At 46.8% G+C, this 21,113-nt stretch overlaps 9 protein-coding genes and 1 non-coding gene across 10 annotated transcripts; 5 read left to right on the forward strand and 5 right to left on the reverse strand.

Moving 5' to 3' along the window:
- Positions 1 to 238: 238 nt before the first annotated feature.
- Positions 239 to 2,014, forward strand: TRVA0_002S00584 (F-box protein; the record flags this gene model as incomplete). The annotated part of the gene is made up of 1 exon (XM_076682158.1): positions 239 to 2,014. One exon carries the CDS (start codon positions 239 to 241, stop codon positions 2,012 to 2,014), a length of 1,776 nt encoding a protein of 591 aa, XP_076543404.1.
- Positions 2,015 to 2,895: 881 nt separating this feature from the next.
- On the reverse strand, positions 2,896 to 3,322 carry VTC1 (Vtc1p; the record flags this gene model as incomplete). The annotated part of the gene is made up of 2 exons (XM_076682159.1): positions 2,896 to 3,236; positions 3,289 to 3,322. The coding sequence occupies 2 exons, from the start codon at positions 3,320 to 3,322 to the stop codon at positions 2,896 to 2,898; spliced, it is 375 nt and encodes a 124-aa protein (XP_076543405.1).
- Positions 3,323 to 5,158: 1,836 nt separating this feature from the next.
- GTF1 (glutamyl-tRNA(Gln) amidotransferase subunit F) lies at positions 5,159 to 5,617 on the forward strand (the record flags this gene model as incomplete). Its single annotated transcript, XM_076682160.1, has 1 exon — positions 5,159 to 5,617. One exon carries the CDS (start codon positions 5,159 to 5,161, stop codon positions 5,615 to 5,617), a length of 459 nt encoding a protein of 152 aa, XP_076543406.1.
- Positions 5,618 to 6,846: 1,229 nt separating this feature from the next.
- Positions 6,847 to 7,926, forward strand: PCP1 (rhomboid protease PCP1; the record flags this gene model as incomplete). Its single annotated transcript, XM_076682161.1, has 1 exon — positions 6,847 to 7,926. One exon carries the CDS (start codon positions 6,847 to 6,849, stop codon positions 7,924 to 7,926), a length of 1,080 nt encoding a protein of 359 aa, XP_076543407.1.
- A 118-nt stretch (positions 7,927 to 8,044) lies between these two features.
- Positions 8,045 to 10,576, reverse strand: MRD1 (RNA-binding ribosome biosynthesis protein MRD1; the record flags this gene model as incomplete). The annotated part of the gene is made up of 1 exon (XM_076682162.1): positions 8,045 to 10,576. The coding sequence occupies one exon, from the start codon at positions 10,574 to 10,576 to the stop codon at positions 8,045 to 8,047; it is 2,532 nt and encodes an 843-aa protein (XP_076543408.1).
- Positions 10,577 to 10,887: 311 nt separating this feature from the next.
- Positions 10,888 to 11,628, reverse strand: TRVA0_002S00694 (uncharacterized protein; the record flags this gene model as incomplete). Its single annotated transcript, XM_076682163.1, has 1 exon — positions 10,888 to 11,628. The coding sequence occupies one exon, from the start codon at positions 11,626 to 11,628 to the stop codon at positions 10,888 to 10,890; it is 741 nt and encodes a 246-aa protein (XP_076543409.1).
- A 617-nt stretch (positions 11,629 to 12,245) lies between these two features.
- On the reverse strand, positions 12,246 to 13,127 carry TRVA0_002S00716 (uncharacterized protein; the record flags this gene model as incomplete). Its single annotated transcript, XM_076682164.1, has 1 exon — positions 12,246 to 13,127. The coding sequence occupies one exon, from the start codon at positions 13,125 to 13,127 to the stop codon at positions 12,246 to 12,248; it is 882 nt and encodes a 293-aa protein (XP_076543410.1).
- Positions 13,128 to 13,780: 653 nt separating this feature from the next.
- Positions 13,781 to 15,379, reverse strand: HOL1 (protein Hol1p; the record flags this gene model as incomplete). Its single annotated transcript, XM_076682165.1, has 1 exon — positions 13,781 to 15,379. One exon carries the CDS (start codon positions 15,377 to 15,379, stop codon positions 13,781 to 13,783), a length of 1,599 nt encoding a protein of 532 aa, XP_076543411.1.
- A 1,519-nt stretch (positions 15,380 to 16,898) lies between these two features.
- On the forward strand, positions 16,899 to 18,107 carry TRVA0_002S00760. The gene has a single exon (XR_013062060.1). It is a non-coding gene; the product is annotated as an uncharacterized misc_RNA (transcript).
- Positions 18,108 to 19,328: 1,221 nt separating this feature from the next.
- On the forward strand, positions 19,329 to 21,086 carry TRVA0_002S00782 (Zn(II)2Cys6 transcription factor; the record flags this gene model as incomplete). Its single annotated transcript, XM_076682166.1, has 1 exon — positions 19,329 to 21,086. The coding sequence occupies one exon, from the start codon at positions 19,329 to 19,331 to the stop codon at positions 21,084 to 21,086; it is 1,758 nt and encodes a 585-aa protein (XP_076543412.1).
- Between the last annotated feature and the right edge of the window lie 27 nt (positions 21,087 to 21,113).

A 21,113-nucleotide genomic window follows, 5' to 3' on the forward strand; every position in this document is an offset into this window, starting at 1 on the left:
TACATGGGGTACATTGGTAGCTTCTACATTGTATTACAATGAGTCTATCTCAGAGTATGATATGGATAGTTACCTGGTATAAGAGAAGCGTGCTCAAAGTTTAGCGTCAAAATTGTGGAATAATATAACCCAGATCACTGAACTCTAATTGCTATCAGCTACCCGGTAATCTCAGGGTATCGTATATAATAAGTTGATGCTTACCTTGTAATATGTTGCCGTATGATTATTTGATACCATGACAAGTTTACCTAATGAAATATGGCTTATAGTGCTGCAATATCTCAGAGAGTATGATTATGATATTGACAACCAACTATGGAGAGTTCGACTCGTTTGTAGAACGTTGTCGACTCTAGCGGATAGTCTTATATGGCGCAAGGTATCCCTAGTTTGCGATGCAAAATACAAGGCTGGCGCCTACATGTCCTATGACTTCGAATTCAAGAGCCTCTTAGATGTAGTTAAAAGGGCAGATAGGTCTGATGAAGCTTCAAATTGCCATAGATATGGCTCATTCGGTCCTTTTCTGGACACAATAAAGGGCTGCGCTTACAAGGCGCAATTGGAGGACCGGTATTCTGTAATTCGACACATCGAAGCTGCAAAGAAAATCAGTTGGAATAGAGCAAATAATAAGATACCCGGTAGCAAGCTTCTTCAAGCTTTGTTAGTCTGGCGCAATGATAGAACGGCTGGTGTTAAAGCAATTACCGAGGCTTTGACTTCCCCTTTTCGTGGGCACGCAAAGCCCAAATACTACAGCACGGAAATACATCGTTACAATATTGACGGCATGCTCGATATGGTCACGCGGTGTTGTCCTTACATCAAGCATGTCAATTTCATCGTTGGGGAGACCACTGGCTGTGACAAAGCTATTCGCCATATTGCCAAAATATTTAAAGACACCAAATTGGAGACAGTCAATGCTACGCTAAAGAAAACTAATTCCGCAGAGAGGCTTGAAACTAGGAAACAACAGATGAGGATTTTACTGACAATCGTGAGGAATTCTCCTCAACGTCTGATTCTTAACGTGGAATACGGCCTAACTTACGACATTGTTAGACTCGTCTTGAACGAGCTTCCCAGTGACAGAGGTGGCACCCAATTGATCATTCAGTCCAGGGTTGCTTGCGGTCCGGTCGAGAAACTCAGAGCGAATATTGTTTCAGTGAAGGTAAGAGGTATGGTCGATATCACCCGAATGCAGCAGTCTTTGTCACTTCACAAATTATTGACCCACCTTGACTTTGATCAATCTTATATTAGGCGGGCCCTAGTGCTACCAGACTCTGTGATTGATTGCACGATTAGGGGGACCGTCTTTCGGCGAGAGGTGACGATATCCAGCAGTTATGTCAAATCATTAAGGCTTTGCAGTATGGGGTTCAAGCCTGAAGTTCATCTGTTCCCGGAATTGGAATATCTGCGTCTCTGGGAAGGAGGCATAAAAAAGGATACCAATGGCCAAAGACCTTTCCCAAGGCTAAAGAGGCTTGAATGCGACATTCTCCGACCAGGAAACAATTTAACTGCATTGCTGGAGGCCCTACGCCCATCCTGCAGCGTCACGTTGCCGTACGATGTACCGCCACTAAAAAGGCTACCGTCGTCCAAAAGGAGTATTCCCATGTGGAGTCTGCTCTTGTCCATGTATCTTCCGCCTGTTGTTGCACTCCGTCTGGCCTCCACGAAACTGAATCCAGATGATCTCTACTTTCTCCAAAGGCTAGTTGCACAACAGCCCGTTTCCCAGGTCCATACCATATGCCGCTATTCGAGGTATCCCGTGGAACCGAAGGTCATACCGGCTAAGTACCGAACGCTTGTGTCCTCTACTTCTTCGCAGGATAACGGTATTCATATTTCCGACACCTATGCATTAAGCCTGGATTTTGCCAAAGCTCGTCTAAAGAACGTTTTTCCCGAGAAGCTGGAGCGTTTCTTAGCTGGTACTTCTCCAGAGGATCAGACGGATACTTTCCAGCCTTGGCCAATAGCTCCCTAGATTAAATCACCGATTCGGAACTTTTTATCTTCCCCTATGCCCCCCTTTTAAGAAGCGGCATCCATTTGATCTCCCCCTATTCCTTCACCCCTTTAAGAGATGGACCCATTTGATCAGTATCCGGTACTACCATAACTCCACTCAATCTCAGATTATCATATATTCAAATGATCGCATATGCGAGAGAAGATGTTCTGGAAATCCGCAGTGCTCAAGCATTGCAGCTCAAATACTGGTCCTCCAATACATAAATATTACAAGTAATTTCCCCTTAAATACCGCTATAGTGCCTGTAATCAACATGATACATCTGGACGTGATTTTGCCCAACGCATTACTAGTGTATTCGAGGGCCAGCCCTCGAGTTCCCGTAGTTGGGGGCTCTGCCCCCAAACCCCCGTTGGAGCGGGCCTGCGGCGGAGGCAAGGCTGGGTGTTGAACAGAACAAATCTGTCACCGGGTGTTCTGGCTCGTTGTAACGGGGGTTTGTTACAGGCTGGGAGTTTGCAACAAAACTTTGTTACTCTGTAACTAATCGCTCCTTTTACCTCCAACATGTAAATGCAGGCATAACCAGGATTAAACTTACCTCCTCCGCAGGCCCACTTCAACGGGGGTTTGGGGGCAGAGCCCCCAACTACGGGAGCTCGAGGGCTGGCCCTCGAATACACTTCTCTACTAGTATAATGGTCAATTGGAGCGTGCCTGCGGCGGAGGATAAAACATGGATAATTCAAACCCATCATAACTCGTTTTACTGATAGCTAAAATAGACAGATTGATTCGTATGAAAATAATGTTAAAATGGACAACTTATTGAAGATAAGGTAGATTAAAATGAGATGCTGTTAGAAATTATCGCGGATGCAAAATATGAACAATTAATTGCCGGCCCGTATTCGCAGGACAAAGTTGACCACAACGGCAGCCAGCAGGAAGAAGCACAGCATTGTCGGGCCGAACCGATCGTCGTACGGGCCGCTGCCTCGTCGCCGAATAGCAGCGGCTCGCCAATGATACGTGACGAGCGCATACGCCATGGTGCACATGGCTACCAGAGTGAAAAGACCGGCACTGATTCGGCCAATCCTATCGCCAAAGTTGAGCAGGCCGATTGCCAGACCGCCAAGCACAACAGTAAAGTTAAGCCATGACAGGAACGTTCGCTCATTGGCAAAAAACACCTTCGGCTCGATCCGAGTCGGAAGAGCTATTCTCTTTCCTAAAAAACAACCGGGTTAGCACGATCGGAAATATTATTCTGGCACACATACCTGGAGCAGCTTGTAACAGGGCGGCCGAGGACATCTTCTTCTTTTTTTTTCTGTGTGGTATATACAAACGGATCGAAAATCTGCGATATCGACTAGGTTATAAAGGCTGGAGAACGAATAAATGGGCAGGTACTCGTCACAGACACCCTACTGCCCTTATGCTGGCACGTGGATGAAGGAATGGGAGCGAGTCGACTATCGGCGTGGTCCCAACATGCGTCTGTCGAACAGCCGTACGTATACGCGGTGCATGGCGAGGCACGGGCTCCCTCGAGCGGGCCCTTCAAAGCCAGATCCCGGGCCCTCGTGGGTCCCAGACGGTAGTGCCGCTTTCGCTGAGGCTGGCTGCCGATGTACATTTTATCAAAATGCGCGTGGCCTATGCACTGGCCGGTCGTTTGGAGTAGCGGCTTCCGATCCGTTCTATTCAGAACGTACCTTGAAAAAAAAAAACTTTATAGCTATAGGTAGTTATGTGTTGTGTACATTGTATTTGACTGTCATTTATGAGAATTGGTATCACGGTACCGGTAGTTTATATATGTAGAAGAACATCAATACCAAGATCAAGTATTATCAAGTTTCAGAAATAGTATGAAGCTCATATACAGGTACCAGTTAATATAGTTCATTCTGGCATATGACGGAAGGTGGATCCGCTGCATGTTCCACACTGTTATTAGCCGTTAACTATCACTTTTCCTTCAGCCTTTTTCGTATTCTGTGGGGCTTTTCACAGCCGTTTATCGGTGTATTGTTTAGATCTTTTGTAGATACGCTTACTAACGACTGGTCCTACACTAGATATAGTTTACGCTATATTAGTCTCGCCGAGATATCATATTCATTGGACAAGACGTAAAAGTAGTGAATTGAGTACAAATACGGGCGACCCTCTCCTCTAGTGTTACCATTGGGCAACAAACTCTCGACTACAGAGGGGTTTGGGGATATTTGTTACATGTGTTACGGGAGTTTTGTTGCAGGTTGGGAATTGGTAACGCTGTAACCAGGGTAGTCTCGATACGGGGGCCTGGGGGCTGGCCCCCAGCTACGGGAGCTCGAGGGCTGGCCCTCGAATACACTCCTCTACTAGTATAATTGGGGGGACCAGTCCCCCCAAACCCCCCTGGGGCTCCGCTGCGCGGATATCTGGCTGATCTGACGGGGGGTTGGGGGCAGAGCCCCCAGCTACGGGAGCTCGAGGGCTGGCCCTCGAATACATTCCTCTACTACAGTACTGGGTGGTTAACCACCATCTAGCTGGCATCTGCTGGTATTACGGTAGCAATAAGGACGGCTGTCGAATTCAAACGGATGAATTGTATTGAGCTGAGCAGTTGCATGCAATTTACAATTGGATTCCCTAAACCGTATACTTAGTGCAATCCACCATGAAGACTTAGAGCCTTGTAGTAGCGACCTATCCTATATATCGGAGATCTGCGTCAATAGAAACCTCCTCTAAATCATGGTCATGGGTAGCATCTGCCCACCCCATTATTTCATATCTCCACCACTCTACCTACGATACTAACTACACCAACACCAAAACATTGCCACTACTGGTAGGACCACTTAGTCTATAATAGTTTGAAAAAAAAAGATACTCTGGCCACCTAAGATGCAGGGCCCCAGGTATGCAGTATACGCAAGACAGAGACCAGTGTCTCCTCATCTCACGCCGTTTAAGAAGGGCATCGATTATCCCCCGCGCACGGCGAAGAGAGGAAGATCACAATAGGAGATCGCGTGGCCGCGGAGTGACAGCCGTTCCGGGCCATTGATCGGCGTTCCCGAGTACACACCGGAATCAGAAAAATATTTCAATATTTAACCCCGGGCATCGCCTGCTGGAAGCATTACACAAATGATGGGGAAAATGCTATCATCTAGAGCAGAGATCACGAAGGTGCTGAGCAAGCCGACATGGTCGGTTAGCGAGCTATTCAACAAGGATTCTGCGACGGAAACGGTGCGAAAGGAGAGCGAGGCTCCGACTGCAGAGCTATTGGAGAAGTTGCTCAAGCAGTGCGCTCTTGCTTCGGCCAAGGATGATCCCGTGAGGCAGCAGATGCTTTTGAAGGAGCTGGGCAATCAGCTTCAGTTTGTAGAGCATGTTGCTTCCGTTGATACGACGGGGATCGAGCCGCTGGTGCGAATTGGCGGAGGCACTAAGCAGAAGTTCAAGTACATTAAGGACATGCTGGAGAATGAGGAGAAGCAGCCGGTGGCCAAGGAGACGATTGAAGGGTGGATGCCAACTAAGCTTGCTCAGGCGACTCACGGCGGGTACTATGTTCTCAACGAGGGTCTGCGACGAGAGTAGAATTTTTTTTCGTGGCCAATTATTATTTATTATTCTGTTATTTGCATGCTAGAACTGCTAGATTTAATATACTATGACATATCATTACCGATTTATTATGCTTTTGACCCATCATTTCCGGTAGATTCAAAAATATACCGTGCGCGAGTTTATTCATTTCATTTTAACCGTAGAAGCACTGTATAATAAAGGACCCAAGACGGTTCATTGTCAACGGCTACAAAGCTTTCGCAGAATCTATTGGCTACCAAGCAATAATACTTTACTGTTACAGGTCCATAAAAAGTTAACAGATCTTGATTGTGCCAAATACAGTAGGTCTTCATGGGGCTGACCAAGACTTATCAAAAGCAGTCATATCAATTGAACTGTTTGAAGTTACCAGGCATTATTAGGGTAAGTAAGACTGACCAAAGTACGTTGTAGTCCCATCAATTGAACTATTTGAAGTTACTACCGGTAGGAGTTTCTAATGATACCAATAATACAGTGAGATAAAAGGACCACCGGTAATGTAATACACTACCAATGTTGACCTAGCAAGTAGAGGTGCCTTTGTAAATAACATGTGTTTCCATGAAGGAATGATAGCTTTTTTTTGAAGTGTTATTTCTTCTGAAAATCAACTCTTTAAGAGTATAATAAAATAGAGTGTGAATACACTACCAATGTTGCCCTATCAAGTATCAGTACCTTTTGTAAATTACATGTGTTTCCATGAAGGAATGATTTTTTTTTGAAGTGTTATTTCCCTTTACGAGTACTGGTATAATAAAATAGAGTGTGATAATTGCGCGAACTTAATCACGAATCATTCTACAGGGAGCAACTTGACTCCTCTACCGGTACTTCTACCATCTAAATATAAGCAATTCACCAACCATCTCCCCATGAAGATTACTGAAAAGTTTTTGGGGTTTGACTTTTTCCGTTTTTATCTTGATCTTCAATAGGTTGCTCTTACGGTACTTACTACCCTGGACCTCATTATGCTTCATATACAATGGTTACAATAATATATTCATTAATCTTTGATCCTTCTTTAATCCTCTAGAATAGCCTATGTTGCAAAATCTTACGCCGTAATACCCCTTAACCAACAAAATCACTTATAACAGCATTGCTACAGTAATAAAGAGGTCGGTGAAATATCTCGATCGCCCACAAAATTACGGTCTCCCGGTCAATTTATCCCGACACAAATCTCAACCTCCATTACACAGGCCAAGATGAGTTTCGTGAGAACCCACGGGAAGAACTTCTTCCTGGCAAATATAGATTCCGGCGCCACCGTTAGCCGGTTCTTTTCCAAGAACTTTTCACAAGCCGCCAAAAGCCGGCCCACGCCTCTGTGGCGACAAGTTCAAACCGGCCTCAGATCCAATGTGTGGACCAGGCTGCCGGCTGCCGCTCCGGTCGAGCCAATGAAGAGCTCGCTAAATCCGCTTACCATGCTCATGCGGTCTGGATTCAAGCGATCCATGGCCACCCACCGTGAGCTCGGGGGGAGATACTACAAAGGCCGAGAAGACGGGGGCAGTAACTGGAAGGCCAAGCTGCGGTGGAATTGGTACCTGTACAAAGTGCCATTGCTGTTTACGGGCGGTGTTATTGCATTCAATGCGCTTGCCTGGCAGTATATCTACCAAATCCCCGGGCTGGAGTACATCAGACGGCACCCGGAGTCGGTTGTGTACGGCATCATTGGCATCAACACGTTGGTGTTTTTCGCCTGGAAAGCCCCCGGGAAGATCCTCAAGTATGTGACGCGATATGGCCTGCTCTTCAAGGATTCGAACTTCAATAAGTGGGGCATGCTTGGAAGTGCCTTTAGCCACCAGGGATTCATGCACCTAGCCATCAACATGTTTGTGCTGCACAATTTCGGTATCCCGCTGGCCAAGATGCTCGGAGCGGCAACTTTCACTGAGATTTATCTTGACGGTGCTATTCTGTCCTCGCTGATTTCTATTATGGCTCCAGTGTTGACTGGAAGAAAAATTTTGGCCCCCAGTCTCGGTGCGTCCGGCGCGGTCTTCACAATGTTTGGTCTTCTCTCCTATCTCTTGCCACATATGAAGGTATCCCTCTACTTCATTCCCATTCCTCTCAACGCGTGGGAAGTGTTCCTTGCTTCCATGGGCGTTAATGCAGCTGGTCTGTTCTTCCGATGGGGTGCAATTGACTATGCGGGCCATCTTGGAGGCTCCATTGCTGCGCTTGTTTGGGGCAAGATCGTCCAGACTCGTATTGAGAAGCGTCGCGAGGCAATGAGACGGTCATCCCGAGGGGGATTCGGTTTCTTTTAATCCCCGCTAGACTAATCTTTATCGTGTACATAGGCTATATATTGGTGTTTAGGGAGGGGTGGAAAAAAAAATTAGATTACTCTTCTGTCAACGATTTCTATTAATACCAAAAAATCAATTACTCATCATCATTAACAGCAAGGTTGCCATCTTCGTCAAGATCAAGGGCTCGCTTGCCGCTCAGCCTCATGCCCGCAAGAGTGGTCTTAGTGAGCTGGCTCTGCATCTTGGCAGCCTGTCGCTCAATTTCCTCCTCTGCGTTTTCAGCTTCTGCCTGAGCATACTCCATAACAAGCTTACGACCAAGCAAATGGGTACCCTGGAGAGCCTTGAGAGCGTTAGCAGCCTCCTTGGCTGTAACAAACTCTGCAAAAGCGAAACCACGGGCCCGCTTGTCGAACTTTTTGGGCACACGCACCGATCGCAGCTGACCAAAGGTGCCAAAAAGCTTGGTAATGTCCTTCTTTGTAGCCTCGAACGGCAAGTTCTTGATAATAATCTTGGTGAATGCACCAGTGTTTGCGCCAAGCTTGGGCGCCATGGCGCCATTGTCGACTTCGCCTTCCCGGCCACGATGCGACAGCTTGAGCTGTAGCTTGTGGCCATCGAGAACATAACCGTCCATAGCTTTGACCGCAACCTCGGCATCGTGCTTCGTGTTGAACTCCACAAAGCCAAAGCCCATGCTGAGATGCTTCCCGGGGTTCTTTGCATCTGGCTTCGTCTTGACCTGAGCCACCGCGAAGCCCTCCAAAGCCTTGAATACTCTAGTGAGATCATTCGTGGTGGTCTTGAAGTTGAGGTTCTTGACGAACAGCGAAGTTCGATCAATTGCGGCAACCACTTCGTCAGTCTCGTTATCTTCAGATCCAACCACAATTTCGGCAGCGCTAGGACCAACCTCATGAGCCTTCTTCTCTGCAGCAACGACACCATCACCCGTAGACTCCGCCTCATCACCTTCAAAGAGACCCTTCGGACCCTTTTCTAGGTACAGAATGGAGGTCCTAAGCCGTCTATATGCAAGCTTGGTAAATGCGGCTCGGCCCTGCGGAGCAGTTTTGAATGCCACAATGGCAATACCGCCCTCTGGAGGCATAAGTACCTTCTTGAGCTCGCCGTATTGACTAAACATGTCCGCAATTTCCTCCATGGTCGTATTGAATGGCAGATTCTTGGCCAGAATAACTGTGTCACTCTTTTCCTTGCTGCTGAAAGAAGTGAGATCGACACCCTTGGACTCAAAGTACTGGCGGATGTTGCTGATAACACTAGTTTCAGCAAGAGCTTGCTGGACAGCTGCGTCCGAGCTCTCTGGGTTGATGAGCTCAGATTTGGAAATACCCAGCCGGTTAGCAACCGTTTCCATAACCATGTCTGTATTAAGGTAGAGTGAGTTCCAGCTGAAAGTCTCCTTCGAAGCAGCAAATTTCCGCTTGAGCTCGTTCTGCTTCTTGAGTGGAAGGTTCTTCAGGTCGAACTCGTCCAATCGGTTACTTCGTTTTGGCTGTCCAGGTAAGATATGCAGCAGACGTCCCTGGAAGGTCGTCTTGTCTAATTCCTCGTATGCTTTAGCGGCCTCCTCACCGTCGCGGAACATGACGTATGCAAATCCTTTGCTCTTATTGGTCTTGATATCCACAGAGACATGGACTTCTTCAACGTCGCCGTATGCAGAGAAGAGCTGTCTAAAGTCTTCCTCAGTTGATGAATAAAGGATATTTCGCAAGAACAGACGCTTAGAAGACTTGATCTTGGCAATATTCTTCTCCTTCTCGCTCGGTTCACGGACTCGCTCCACAACCTCCGCAACAGCTGGTTCAGACTCAGTTTCCTTGGTAATATCATTCTCTTCGCCGTTCTCTTTTGGCTTGTTCTCGACTATTCGTTTTCGTCTCATCTGCAGCCATTCCATATCAGACATGTTAGCATCTGGCTTTTCTTCTTCGTTATCTCCTCCCAGTAGAGCCATTTCCTCGTCCTCGTTGCTCTTTTTATTGGTGGACAATGGAATCATTTCCTCGTCCTCATCCTCAGCTTGTCTCTCAGAATTGGAATCAAATTTGGAAAATGGAATCATCTTCTCATCTTCTTCCTCACCATTGGCGTTAGGACGAATCTCTTCATACTCGTCGTCACTCTCCTTTTCTGGGACGACAGGAACGGCAACCTTATTCGCATCAGGCAAGATATCGTCATTGGCCCATGATCTCGCATTCTGTCGCGCCCCCATGACGGACAGGAACTCCTTGAGCTTGGGGTCAGACTCTTCCTCGGTCCTCTCTTTCTTATGCTTCTTTTTTTCGTCTCTTCGGGCCTTTTTCGTCGCACTCTCCTCTTCTTCACGCTCTCTCTTGCGCTTTTCTTCCTTTCTTTGCGCAGTCGACTTCAAGCTCCGGTCACCCATATTCTTAGCCAGCTCAACAACAATCTGCGAAGTGTTGATAAAGCTCTGGTCGAAGAATTTGGCTGCACTGGCTGCCTGAGTGTCTTCTTTGAACCCGACAAATCCAAACCGACGGCTCTGGCCGTTCGTTTTCCGCATAATCTTCACATCTGTAATATCCGCCTTCGACTGGGAAGCAAAATGCTTCCTCAGGCCGGCCTCGTCGAGATACTCCGGCAAATTCTTCACAATCACTCGGCTCATGATCGATAAGATGATGATATCGACCGCCGATAAAAAAATTTATGTCGATCGGGCCTCCGCTGAAACCGTTTGTGCGGCTGAACACCGTCATTATATGTAGCCCATTGGCAGTCAACTGATAAATAAATAAATAGTGTATACGTTTTCTATGAGCTCATAATTGGTGGCGTCCATTAGCTTGTTCAAGTAGGACAATCACAAGAGTATATAGGATGTGATGTTGTGATTCCAAATCTTGTTGATTTCTATCACGAAAGCGGATTGAGCAGGGAAGGAAGGTGATACTCGAGACAGGCTAAAATGACTGGAAATTAGTATGAAGGGTTAGTAAGGTATCTCACCCAGTGACCCAAAAGAGTCTTTGTCAGGAAAGGATGGGTGAGCGCTAAGGCAGCAGATGGACGCGCATTATGGTCAATGGCGAGTAACGATGCGAGGAAGTTCAAGAACAGAGCAATCTCTGGATTGTGGCCGGGCCCCCGCAAGGAATCTAGCAGCAGGGCTGACTGCCGATTGTTTGATAGGATCTCATATTTTGGCATCCAAAACTTAGCCCTGTTTTTGTAAGGCACTGCAGACCCAAACTTCTCAATCATGCCCTCAACTATAGTATCTTTGTTCCGCACAGAGATAAGACGCCAGTAATCCAGCTTCTTGGTCGACTTGATGTAGTTATTAATGTAGAACTCAAGCAGAATGACACCCAGACTCCAAATGTCTATCTTATGGTTGAATGTAGGGTCACCCAGAAACACCTCAGGAGCCCTATATGCAATGCTCTGGACTTCAAAATCGCTATAATAGTTCGACAAACTACCGAATGGTGTTGTACTGCCGAGATCTACTATTTTGAGCTTAAAGTGGTCGTCCTCAGCGTACATGATGTTCTCGGGCTTGAGGTCACAGTACACAAAACCTAACTCGTTCAATTCCGCCATAGCCGAAAGCAGCTGCACAGCGATTTTCGCCAGAGTGGCCATCCCCTCTGGACGGGGCGCGTAGTTGTTGTATGGCGAGTACCCAAACGGCCGTGCATAGTTGAGTAGCTCCATCGTAATGAGAAAGTCACCAGAAAAGACAAATGAGCCATAATGCTTCACAAAATATTGCGAGTCTCTAAGCTTGTTAAGAACGGCCGTTTCCTGCTTTCCAATTGCCTCGTATTTCTTTCTCAGTCGTTTAATGCATATACTTCGTAGTGGACTCTCGTATGAACGGTCCAAGTTTTCAGCCTTGTATACGGTCGCGGTCGCTCCAACGCCGATCTGGCCAAGCACCATATAGCTTTCGATATCCTGGCTCGATATAAAATCATCTGATGGAGATGGCATCGCGCCTGATCATTCCTGAGACTTGTCCCTATTTTTCAGTCAAAATTTTAGTTTGTTATGAGGATTTTGGGAATCCGACATTGTGTACCACAAAACGATATGTACCTATCGGTAATCTAAACACGGAGACGTAAGTGTCTGGCCTCCGCCGCACCAAGACGTGAATAGATTACTATCTGCATGTTAGTGGTATATGAAAGTGAGCAATTGAATTTAAAAGTGAACTATTGGTACAGTACAGTGTCTCTTAGCAAATGCTAACGTTTCACCATCGACCGACGCACTTTTTCGGATCTCACCACTACAAACCGCTATAAGTCCACCAGAAATTATGTAAATTAATTAGAACTACTCGTATCACTCGAACTACATATTTCTCCAGCTTCTGGGCATATCCTTATATTATGACCGGTTTTGCGACAGATGCCACAAAGCCGCAGACCCGTCCGACGCCGCATTGACGATCCCTCGTTTTCTTCCTCGACGCGTTCCTCCTCCTCAACCACACCCTTTTCGGCCATCAGTTTCCTTATCCGGGATCCTTTAATAACTCCTCCATCCTGCAATCGGGTCCTTTTGACTCTCCGCTGTTTGCTGAGGCTTGTATTTTGCTCTCTTAGATCTTGTATTTCAGCCTTCATAAGTTCCATGTCATGAAAGATCAACTGCATTCCCTTCGCAAGCTTGTCGACTGCGCTATAAATTGGGATCGGAGAGCTTTCTTCGTGTCTGGCGATCATGTCCTTAATAAATATGGACTGCAAAATGGCTTCTCTGGAGGTCCGGGGCGTCTTGGAGACCCAAGATTCGGGTGGTCCGTCGGCCGTCCCGGGGGGTGTTGGCGTCCGTAACCTTACTTTAAGCTTCGAAAGCTCTGGACGTCGTTTGATGAAGCGATCAGTCCAGTTCTTCCCGACGCATGGCCCCCCGCGCTTCGCAAGCAGGACATTGGCCATATCTCCCACATCCGCACGCCGGGGTGCAAACCCTTGCGCGTCCCGTTCTATGATGTGCTTGACAATGGCCTCCTCTTCCAGCGGAGTCAAATTCTTGCGCCCGTTCCAGCTGTCGCCTTTGTACGTACGGCCGTGCATTCTCTGACGGATAGTGGATTCTGGCACAGTGTAGGTCCGGCCGGCGCCACGGATGGACAAATTTGGTATCGAATGAATCGCATTAATCGCTATAAGGTTATTTTCTTCTACAGTAGGGTTAGACATTATTTTTCGTGAAAAAAACGCTTCTTGAAGTTGAGGGATAGTGGAGGTGGGGAAAGTGCGTCGGTCGATTGGGTGCGTCGGTCGATGGGGTGCGACGGTCGATGGTGAACCACGTTATCTCGCCTTGAAAGTCTATACACTCTTTCTTCATTTTAGATACTTGAATGGTCAACTTTGGTACGCCCAGTTTCCTATGTAAAGTGTATAATAAGTTAATTGAAAATTGGACCTATTGAGAATTGAAAAGACTATTGTAATAGGAAACGAATTGTATGCCAGAAAGTGAATTCAATGGAGGTTGATTGCGAGATACAATGGAAGGCTACTTTTCATTATAGTTCCATTGTGTGCTTGCATCAAGCCACAGATTTAATAATCCATCATCAACTCACAGTCAATTAGAAGGCTAGCCATCGGAGAGATTAGAAATACACTGTAACATAAGTTAGGTGATACAATAAATCAGTATGGCCGCGGGGTAACCTTAAATATTCATCCCGGTTGAATCATAGCAGATAGTGTGGTTTAAATGGATAGATCATATTTGAATTAAAAAATGAATTGCTGTATTAAATGTACGTCTAAAATCTTGGAAAATGCAATCATAAACAACATGTAAAATGTTGCACAGTTGAGAGGAGAAGAACAAATGGCTACTCATAGGTAGAAGAGCCATTAGGTACGGAGCAGAATCGCCAATATCTCGTTGCAGTCCACCGCCTCCATGACTTGCCTTTCCAAATGACTAGCAAAAACGTTAGACCCGTAGTCAGAGCGATCATACCGACAGTGATGAACGTATTCTGTAGCCCAGAGTGGCTGATCCATGGGGTGATGGCGTAGTTGAATCCGAATGAGAGCGTATTTCGTAAGAACATGAGTCCCATCAGAGTTTCAGCGGCAAGGTCTTTATATGAGTCCACGCAGTAAGCAAGGGAAAATGCGCCGCCCATGACATTGCACGCTGCGAGGAAGGCTGCGCCTAGGAGGAGACCTGCCCAGTGCACGGAATGAGCAGCTCCAACTCCCCATAGAATAAGTCCCGCAGGCATAAACAAACAGAACGCAGACAGCCCCCAAAGTCGCTGCTCTGGTTCTCTTACACCTTTATTACGACGGGCAAGCCTGAGGACAAAAATGTCGGCAATAGGTCCAGCATAGTACCCTCCCACCAATGCACCGATAGTTGGGGCTACATACGACAGACCAACCATTGAGGAAGAGAAGTTGTATGGAGCTGCGGACAGGATTACTGACGCCGTTGCATTGTAGACATTGAACCAAGCCAGGGCAAGCCCATAAAAGAGACCACACCACGCAACGGCCGGGAAAGAGAATAATAAGTAGATTGGTCTCAAGGCAATCTCGAGGAACCGCTTAATTGAGCAATCTCTGCTAATTGTCCATGGTTTCAATCGCTGAAGGTATGATTTTGGCGGGTACCTTACAGTATCCAAGGTAGGCGGAGAATCAAGAGTATACCACGACTCTTTTTCGGCCTCCACTGTGCCGCGATCATAAGCCGTATCTTCGTAAAAGAACAATGTGAGTACGAAATTGAGCAGAAGCAGAAGCGCTGTCCAGTGCTGGACCCATCGCCAGCCAAATGCACTATTGATAAACCCTGCAATAAGCGGAGCAATGAAGTTCGACGTTGCAAGACAAAGCATGTAAATGCCGCCATACGCGCCTCTTTCATGCGCGAAGAAGAGCTCGGAAATGCATACCTGCGGCAGGAGTTCGACAGGAGCAACCATTAAGCCGAACAGACATCGACACGCGGCCCATTCGCCGTATCGGGAAATATGAGCGGCCCATTCGCTCATGGCAGCACATCCAAGGATGCTGAGTAAAAATACTGGTCTCCGGCCAAACAGCATGGCCGATGGTTGCCAGATGAGGTTGCCCCACCCGGCTAATAGGAACAGGAAGCCTGTTCCGCGGTTTAACTGGTCGATAGTAAGGCCGGTGTCTTTGGAGATCGGTGTAAGCACCGAGTAGACGCTGGTGCCGGCGACTCCGGTAGCGAACACATAGAAGTAGACCACCAGGACGTTGAATATTTTGCGTTTCTGAGACCAATTGAGCGGATCATTGGGGTCGTTCGAAGGGGTCGGTACTAGCAGGACTTCGTGGTCCTCACCGCCCGAAACTAGATGCACAGTTCCCGGGATCGCTGTAGCAGCGACCTCGTCCACGACTGCATTATCCTCTCTAATGGTTGACTTCTCAGGGGTCGTCATCTTATACATTTTCGGCAGACCGTGCGGCTGGTAAAGTGAGACACTTTATGGCTCCCACCAAGTACACCCTCTTTTTTTTTTACGGAAAGGATAGTAGAGGGCAAAGAGCAACGGGGAACGATAACCAAAACAATAGCTATATGAACGTTCGCAATTGACCCGAGGAGTTCTTTAGCAGATATCCAGCACAGGGTATACCTTTTGAATATAGTCTCTGAGGGCGCGTATAGTGGGTGTATGCAGTCGCCGTTCTATTATATGCACAAGCTTAAAGTACGCGTAGTGTTAATGCTGATCCGGGGGCCGGTCCGAGAGTTGGAGGGAAAAACAAAGTTGGAAGAAGTCATCGGGTTGAAATAGGCGGCCGTCCGGAGCCAGCGCGCTGCATTGGAGCAGTCGAAGGACGACTTGAAGAGTAAAAGTGGCTAATATTCTCGTATTTTGCCACTTTGTCTATTCTATAGCATATTCAGGGCCATGACAATGCTTATGCTTCACTTTCACGCGGCAGAAGCCATGGTAGAAGCCGCTTGAATGATTCTTCTTAGCCTCTTCGAACAATGTCCCAGATAGGTTTCCTAAATAGGAAGGTAATCAAACCTGTGTGTACAAAGTTACCCGGAAGTCAGCTATAAGGAGAGCGGGGGGGTCTATAGCGGGGGTTGCCCGGCATTTAATTCTATCGAGTGGGCTCTAGAATTATACAATCCATTCTATAGGAAGGGCCCAGAAGCCGAATTGTATACGTAACAACTAGAGGCAGATGCCGGGGCGAGATTAAATATGTGGTTCCAAAACTGGATGTAATGTAGAAGCATTGCAGAGGACTAAGCAGGGCATAGCTAGGTACGGCGGAATTTAGGGACGAATTGTAGTCTACTTTTAATTTCTATCCGCTATAGGGGCCAATTCTGCCTCTAGAATTAAAAAGCGGCTGGCTGGAGTACGACAGTGTAGCAGAGTTGCGGGATTGGGGTGTATTACAGTAGTAGGGGGCTACATATGAGCACTGCCCTTGCGGCCTGCATTACAGTACCAGGTATTTTTGCAATTGCCGAGAAGGCGCGTATGGATACATGCGCTTCATTCCAGCAACTTTGTTGTCACAATGTACACGCTACAATTATTCTATACAGTAAAAAGTTGCGGTCAAGGCACAAATGCATTTTGATGTATACCTCATGTTAATAGGCGACTTATTAGGGGAATAAACTGAATATACTATGTGTAGTACACGACTCAATAGTCCGTATGGATGTATAATAAACAGTGCAGATTGACTCATGTGAAAGTCAGCCATCCTCATTTTCGGTTGCTCTGTGGTACGATATTTAGTCCCCCCCTGAAGAGAGACCTATGTACGGAATTTTAGCTTACATGAGATTCATCAGCCCTCCTCAGCTCCCATATTACACATTTTGCGGTAATGTGCCACAATTTATCATGTGCTCACTATCGAAAACGTCCATCAAATGTTATATAAAAGCGGACAAATAAGGGGTAATAGGGAATTGAAATCCTCGAACGGTTTCATAACCCGGCCGTTATTGCAATATACGGTGTCTTCAAATGGCATCAGCTAGTGTAAGGGGCGTGGAAAAGAAAAAATAATAAATGAAACGAAGACAGCTTCGTCACCTACTAGCATAAGGCAAATGGCTGAAAAAGGTATTCAATCAAGAGAACAGATGAAGAGAGGGGAGCGAGAGGGGTGAACACCGGTAGGTTTTTCAAACTGATCCATCCATATCCATTCATATGCAACCGGCGGCAATCACATCGAACACACATAGACAAGCATTACAATTGGCTAGGCATAACCCTAACCAGACAATGCTGCCCATCTTTGAGGAAATTGCTTTTGTGGTGGCGGCTCCTATAGGCAGCCGAGCTGTGCATTGGAGTATGCTGCTCCTGTACAGCCCGTACCCACATTCACGCGCCCGACATACGTCTAATGGGAGGAGAGCCAGAATGATAAGGTGTACCTGAAGTTGGCTCTCGTATTCGCCGTTGAGAGAAAAACTCTAACGAAATTAAGCTACCGCATAAAAGGTAAACAAGAGGGGGGGCTTGGCCTTCTGTTCTGTTTCATCCATCAATAGGGAATTACACTCCTTATGCGCAAATGCGGAGGAGAGTTGGTCTACGCAGTATCAGCCAAAAAAAAGTCCACCGCCAGTTCGGGGGGCCACGTAGAGTTGTTGAAGCAGCTAATGCCGGTATGATACATCTGCATACAACGGTTTCTCGGGATCGTGCAGTTGTATCCTCTGTACCCTTGACGGGGAATGGGCAGATCTGGCCTGGCTGATTGCTTTTACACATGTTGAGGTGCGTTGAGGGTTCACAGGAGAAAGAGGATTCCAGTCTCATGGAGACTTCAGTGGCTACCTGTAATAGGATAAAGGGAGACAGCGGGGACTTTGAAAATTGGGGGGACAACGGGTATAGTTAATCTCTGTTTCAGTGAAATATCAGCATTTTAAGTTCGCATAGAGCGAATGAAAAAAGCGAAACAAGATTGAAAATAAGTTCATTTTGCAAGATGCCTATAACTCCGGAAGAACTGCCCCAGAAATATTCCCTGTACAGGGAACACCATCGATTGGGGAATCAATTTGTCACGGAGTTTTGGTCAACGTCGGAAGGTTACAATACCGGAAAGAACTGAAAACCGTTTCCGAATGGTTAGTACCGCCATTATGTACTGCCACTACAAAATAGTCTAGCAACCAGTAACATTCTACCTGTAGTATTGTGAGTTCTTCTCGCAAGGCGTCGAATTCACTTCCCGAAAAAAAAAGCACTCATCCAAAATCCAGTAAGATAGGACTAAGAGCTAAAGCCCCGTAGGAACCTTCCAAGCACGACTTTCTTCATGTAAAAAGAACTACTGTAGCTGGTAGTGGTAATTTTGAGGGTATTATTTTGTTATGCATGTCTCTCTTCCTGCACCGGTCGTTTATTTTTTTGGGTATTTCTTTCGCTGGGCCCTCTGCAGAACGCTTACTTTTTCATCCGTCTTTTATTTTTTATTTTATTTTTTATTTTTTTTTTTTCGAAATGGCACTTTTTTGCTTCTTTTCGGCGGACCTATCTTAATATTCCTTCGTCCTCTTTGGCCGGCCTGGATGTTCATATATTACCTCACACAACTGTTCATTTTCATTCCTGCAAGTCTCAAAGCTTTAGCATCCTTTTTAGTCGCTAGAGTCCCTTTTAGAAGCTCTTTCTTGAGTTGCCATAAAGATTTACACCAGGCAATACTTTGAATCAAAGAACTTGTGCAAACTGATCTTGTGCAAACTGATCTTGTTCTCGTGAGCTCCTCTTCATTACTCAATTGCAAAGACCCAAGAGTGAAAAGCGTGAGATTTCACGGATATAGAAGAGCTGAGGCTTGATCGAGGGCTAGCGATACCCGACACCTTGTGTTGAACCACAACTACTACGTGGCTGCTCCAGTCTCTGTGTTCATTTCATTTCCTGGCTACAAGTGCTGCTTGTACCGGTTGTACCGACAGTCATCTGTTTCTCTATTTCGAAACATAGTAGAAACGTCGGCCCGCAGTGATTCATTCGCTCTTACTAGCCGGTTGTTTTTCTTTTCTATTGAGATTGGTTTTTTATTGCTTCAATACCCCCCGCTCTTCTCTATTATAAGGTTTCCTTTTTGATCTCTCGGATCGCTTTTTGATATAACCTCGTTCCCATCATCTTTTTTACTTTTCTAGCTATCGTCGCTCCATTATAACTGGATTCATCTGTCTCAAGTTCAATGTCTCCTTCCAATACCAGAACTACCATTGATACCTACTTCCCTGCCGCGAACTCTTTCTTACCAATCGATATTTCCGATATAGTGCTGAACTAAGAACCGGATCAAAGTAGACCCCAATCGACGCCCCATTTATACCATTTATCGCCGCCGAATGCAACTAAGCAGACATATTCTATGCGCAAACGATCAATATCGGGAGATTCCAAATCAAAAGGTAAACCGAGAGGTCTCCGGAGAGACAGAGACTGCTTTACTTGCAAGGAACGCAATGTTAAATGCGACCTCAATCGTCCGGCCTGTACACCATGTATTGAGGCTGGGCTCGTTTGTCAGGGCTATCCATCCCGCATCATCTGGTCCAATATGACTACGACATCCTCAGCACCAAATCCTTCTGCTTCTGCCACAACTTCAAGCGCCAATTCCCCCAATCCTTTGTCAGTTACGGGCCCTAGTGCGATAGCACCATCTGCCAGTTCTGTTTCTTCTTCCGCCGCCACTTCAACCGTTGCCGCGGCAGCCGCCATCCAGACTGGTGCCCAGTCGCAGCAATCCAGACGCAGATCTGCAGGCGGACGTCGTGGAGGAAGTCGCAGAACTCGTTCAAGCAGCTCATATTCTGGCTCATCAAGTCCGTCTCTGCCTACGTCGGCCTCTACTCCAGGGTATCTGCCTCCACCACCCCCGCCAAGACAGCAGCAGTTGTCCTTTTACACTTACCCCTACCCAATTGAGCGTTCGTCGCGTAAAGATGATGGCGAAGAGACAGTCAATGTTGACATTGCTCGCCAGATTGAGAACATGTTCTCGTATGACATTAACAGCCCCGTCAGTCGACCGCTTAGCTATATTATGGATACAGTAGATCCTCTCCAACCATCCAATTTCATCTGGGGTGTCAAGGCAATCCTAACTGCATTCAACCATGCTCGCGAGTTCAACATTGAGGTCAAGCACGAAGACACTGCTACTTCGTCTGCAGCCGCCACTCCGACCGGCTCCAAAGAGCGAAACGAAAAGAAAACACAGGTCCTATCAACCATCTGGAAATTTGTCTCCTCGTTCCTCAACAGCTCCAGTAATACTGCTGATCCAGGATACAACTTTGAATACCGCTCGCTGCAGCTCAAGGCGGCCGCCATTGAGGAGCTCAAGCAGTTCATTAACGACGGGATCATTGAAGCCGTGTTTGCCATTCTTGCATTTACTTACTTTGATGTCTGCCAAGGAACATTTGGTGGCTGGGACCGCCACCTCATGGGGGCTCGGTCTCTGCTCGATATTCACTGCCCCGATGCGGTTCAACTATACCGCAAGGAAGTTGAGAATCCAGGGCTCCGTCATGCATTGACCCTGCTCAATTGGTATGATGTTATGGGAGCAGTTGCTGCTGGTAATAGACCGCTGATTTTCGAGGACTGGCATCGAGAGATCATGGAGCCACCGTTCTTCACGCTCGTGGGGTGTCCTCGAGAGACATTTTTCGTGTTTGCTGAAGCAGCCAAGAAGAACACCTTGAGCGAAACGGACCGGCTGAGTGGGCCTCTGTGGAAGAGTCTTTCGGAAGTGCTAAAGATCCCCATCAAGCGTGACATTAGCTATGAGAACCATGCGTCGAATTGCTGGCAGTATGCTAGTCTTCTGTTCTCGATCAGCCCTCCAGGGCACGCTTCGACCAATCCCGAGCTTAATCAGACTATACAGACGCTTGTTGTGAACATATGCACCTCGCTTTCATGTATTCCCCAAGATTCAGCGTTCTCTCAGCATCTCGCAATTTGTGTCTATCTTGCTGGTCTTCATGCCCGCAATGTCATCCATCGGGAGATGATTGCTCGTTACTGGACCTACTGGCGCTCTGTTAAGTTCCCCCTCTATCCTGATGCGCTCGAGAAGTGTCAGGAACAATGGCGTAGGCATAATGCGACTTAATTTATTTATTGCAAATTAGAAACTGTG

The sequence above is a fragment of the Trichomonascus vanleenenianus genome, assembly GCF_965637985.1.
Source record: "Trichomonascus vanleenenianus strain CLIB 3782 genome assembly, contig: TRVA0_002S, whole genome shotgun sequence".
NCBI lineage: Eukaryota > Fungi > Ascomycota > Dipodascomycetes > Dipodascales > Trichomonascaceae > Blastobotrys > Blastobotrys vanleenenianus.